This window comes from Monoraphidium neglectum (genome assembly GCF_000611645.1).
Source record: "Monoraphidium neglectum strain SAG 48.87 unplaced genomic scaffold scaffold04957, whole genome shotgun sequence".
NCBI lineage: Eukaryota > Viridiplantae > Chlorophyta > Chlorophyceae > Sphaeropleales > Selenastraceae > Monoraphidium > Monoraphidium neglectum.
Genome location: NW_014008673.1, coordinates 1 through 3,743, shown reverse-complemented (window position 1 = coordinate 3,743; position 3,743 = coordinate 1). Strand labels below are relative to the sequence as shown.

Sequence of the window (3,743 nt, the reverse complement as noted above, 5' to 3'; positions counted from 1 at the left end):
TGTTTGGGCTGTGGGCGCTCCTTAAACTCATGATGATATCGATCCCGCTGCTCGCGCTGTGGCGCGGGCTCAACCAAGCGGAGGAGGACGCGGAGGCGGGGGGCACTGAGGGCCGCGCCGACGGCGGCGGCGACACCGGCGGCGAGGGTGCGGCGGACGCGCAGCGGCAGCACCCGTTCCTCGTCGCGCTGCACTCGCTGCAGCAGCACCAGTGGCGGCAGCAGCCCGCGCGGGAGGCGCAGGAAAGCGGGGGCGAGGCGTCCGCGGCGCCGGGCGGGGCGAGGCTGGTGGGGATAGTGTGAGCGCGGCGCACGAGCAGGCAGTGTTGCCCCATCGCAGGTCGCGGCTGCCTTGAGGCGAGCGGCTACGCGGCCTGTGGCTCCTCGTTTGCGCCGGGATCGGTGTGCAGTGGCGCTTTTGGGGTGCTGCTTGCAGGTGGGGGCGGACATGATGTATACACGTGCGGGCTCCTCAATTGATCTCCTCTTTGACGCTTCGTTCCGCCAGTATTAGGGCCAGGAGCCTCTTCTCATTTGCTTTGGAATGTACATGTCTGTACAAGCGGCGCTGTTGGTGCCGCATCAAACCGAGTGTGTCAGGCCAGGCCGCCTCCCCACGACCCCCTTCAACTTGAGGGGCCGTCTTGCAGCCCGGCAAGGGCTTCGTGTACAGTGCAATGCCGGCAGCCCTTTGGGCCGTTGAGCACGACCACCCACTGCCTGGTATGAGCCGCCCAAGAGTTTCAGGCTGGCGGCCTGTCATCCCCCTGGCCAACCATGACAGCAAAGCCTGAATACGCCGTGTAGTGAGTTGTGGGCATGGGTGCTTTGTTTGCGCCCCGGCACCTGTAAAACATTTGTAATCAACGTCCTCAATGTCTGTATGTTGGGGTTGATCATGATTGATCATTCAGCAGGTGGGTGGTCGCAGTGGGGCAACTCAGGTCAACTGTGATCATGTGGCTCCCAGCGATGTGGTCCTCTAAGACTGCCCAATCCCGAGTCCTTTGATATACGATCCAATCTGCAAAGCTCTTACGCGCAGCACCCTGCCAGGGCAGCAGAGGGCAATGGCTGGCAGGTGCTGCCGCAACGCATTCGCAGCACCCCGCCCCCCCCCCCCCTTCCACTTGCAACAACGGCAGCCGACCAGCTGCATGCATGAGTAGAGGGCTAAGGGGGGGCTTGAAGGCTGGGGCTTTGCTGTCAGCTCTCTGCGGGTGCCATGCTTTGACATCGTGACGTGATACAGCTTGCTGCCTGGCGTGCACTTCCTGCGCCTGCAGGCTGCGACAGTCCGTCACGCGACGCGCCTGCGCAAGCGGGGCCTGTTGGCTTGTTGCTTACATAACCTGCGGCGAAAAAACCCAGACGGGAAGCAGACACCATAAAAACCTGCCAGCCTTGTTAAAAAAGGGCGGTGCTGTGCGTGCTGTCGGGAAAACCCCAACCTGGCGCGCCCTTGCAAGGCCGCTCGCAGTGGCGCGCGCCATCGCACTCACACGCACAAAAACGCTCCGCGCCAGCGCCCGCGCCGCGCGCCCCGCAGCGCCGTGGCCCTCACTGCTGCTTGAGCACGAGGCTGGGCTTGGCCACTCCGCCCTCCTCAGCGTCCCCCCACTCGTGGCCGGGCAGCGCGGCGATAAAGCGGCGGCCGCAGTCCAGGGCGTCGAGCGCCGCCTTGTCGGCGTTGGTCAACCGCCAGTCAAAGGCGTGCGCGATGTTCTCCGCCAGGTGGGGCGGGCTGGAGGCCTTGGGGATGACGGGGACGCCGCGCTGCATGTTGTAGCGCAGCAGCACCTGGCGGCGTGGTGGTTTGTGTCAGGGAGGGCACGAAGGAAGTGTATCAAGTTAGACCTGATCTTTGTGAGGGGGAGAGAGAGTCGGGTCACGGGAAGAGCAAGGAGCGTGGGGCATGGGGGGTCGGCGTGGAGCAAGGGTCGCGGGCGAGAAAACGGCTGGCAGGGCACGGAACAGTTTGCAGGTGCGCGTACGAGCGGGTGCATGACAGTCAGGGGTGTGTGAGCGTAGCCAATCCCAGGATTGTCAGCAGGCCTGGTGACAGCAAGACCAAGACAGCCGAGGCGGCCACCCCATGCACAAGCTAATCTGCAGCGACGACGCATGCCCATTGCAGGCGCCCCTGCGCACCGCAGAAGACTCACTGCGCCCACCTACCAAGCCCCCCAAACACACCCACCCACCCCCCCCCACACACACACATACACACACATACACACGAACCCCCAGGCCCCAGCGCACCTGTGCTGGCGTCCTGTCGTTGCGCTTTGCGATGTCCAGCACCACCGGGTGCCCCAGGGCCTCAGCCTGGTCCTGGTAGTGGCCCCCCAGGGGCGCGTACGCCACGCACGCCACCCCCTGGCGGAACAGCACCCCCACCATCTTGCGCTGCGCCAGCAGCGGGTGCAGCTCCACCTGCGGGGGCGGGGGCGTGGCGGGGACGCAGCACGGCCCAGGGCGGGGCGCGGTTTCTCAGAGGTGACTGCGGATCGCAGGCGGCGCGGCGGGGGCGTGCTGGCCGCCACCAGCGGCGGGGGCCATTCAGGCGGTGCGTAATCAACCCGGGGTCGAGCCGAGGGATGCCGCGCGATCCGTCATGATCAGCTCCCAGTGTGCGTGGGCTGGTGGCACGGCTGCGGTGTTCCCATCATGACATGCACATCAGGGACCGCTGGCCGCGCCCCCCTCCACACACACGCACGCACGCACGCACGCGCACACACACACACACACACACACACACACACACAACACCACACGCACCTCGTTGACGAGGGGCTTGTGCTTTGCCACCCTGAGCAGGCCCTCCACCTGGGCCGTGCTGCAGTTGCTGACGCCCAGGCCGCGCACCAGGCCCTCGTCAACCAGAGCCTCCAGGGAGCGCCTGGGGTGGGGGTGGGTTGGATGTGGGGGGCATGTTGGGTGTGGGGTGGCCCTGGGGACCCGCCACGAGCCCACGTCGCGGCTGGAGGCCTGCCTCCGCGGTGGGGCAACGCGTCAGACTGCAACCCCGACCCCCCACGAAACCCCAAGCGATAAGGCGAACCTTCCAACAACAAATTTATCTATTCAAGTCATTCGATCAGTAGGTCAAACGACAGCCCACCATGTGTCCTCCAGGGTCCAGTCTGGGTCAACCTTGACCTCCCCCTTGGGGTCACTGCCGGGCAGCCAGGTCTCGGGCCAGTGCACCAGCAGCAGGTCAAGCTGGTCAACCTGGGTGTGTGTGGAGGGGGAGTTGGACGAGGGTGCGTGGCGTGTGTATGTGCACGCGTGTGTGCGAGTGCTATGTGCATCGTGTGTGTGTGTGTGTGTGTGTGTGTGTGTGTGTGCGTGTGTGTGTGTGTGTGGGTGTGCGTGCGTGTGTGTGTGTGTGTGTGTGTCTCGTGCGTGGTGGTGTGCGTGGTGGTGTGCGTTGTGGTGTGCGTGAGAGGGAGTGATGAGAAAGAGAGACTGTTGCGAGCCAGCTCCGAGCCGGGCTGTCGTGCTGGCCGTGACACGTTGACAAGCAGTGGAGTCGATGGCAGGGGGTGAGGGGGAAGCGAGGCTCTGCTTTTGATGGGCGCGTGAGGGACAGGCGTTGATACAGCGCGCTGTGCTTCGGGCGGCCCCTGGATCGCATCAATGCATGAGGACCGAGGAGGGAGGGGACAGACAGTGCCGCGGGTGTCCTGGCCCGCTAGGGACCAAGGACGCCGCCACACCAAACCCCGGCCCCTACCG

The 3,743-nt window shown here is 65.1% G+C and overlaps 2 protein-coding genes across 2 annotated transcripts; one reads left to right on the top strand and one right to left on the bottom strand.

Annotated features, from left to right (window-relative positions):
- Positions 1 to 32: 32 nt before the first annotated feature.
- On the top strand, positions 33 to 302 carry MNEG_15016 (hypothetical protein; the record flags this gene model as incomplete). Its single annotated transcript, XM_014036514.1, has 1 exon — positions 33 to 302. One exon carries the CDS (start codon positions 33 to 35, stop codon positions 300 to 302), a length of 270 nt encoding a protein of 89 aa, XP_013891968.1.
- A 1,257-nt stretch (positions 303 to 1,559) lies between these two features.
- MNEG_15015 (hypothetical protein) lies at positions 1,560 to 3,129 on the bottom strand (the record flags this gene model as incomplete). Its single annotated transcript, XM_014036513.1, has 5 exons — positions 1,560 to 1,799; positions 2,262 to 2,435; positions 2,784 to 2,904; positions 2,971 to 2,993; positions 3,127 to 3,129. The coding sequence occupies 5 exons, from the start codon at positions 3,127 to 3,129 to the stop codon at positions 1,560 to 1,562; spliced, it is 561 nt and encodes a 186-aa protein (XP_013891967.1).
- Positions 3,130 to 3,743: the final 614 nt, after the last annotated feature.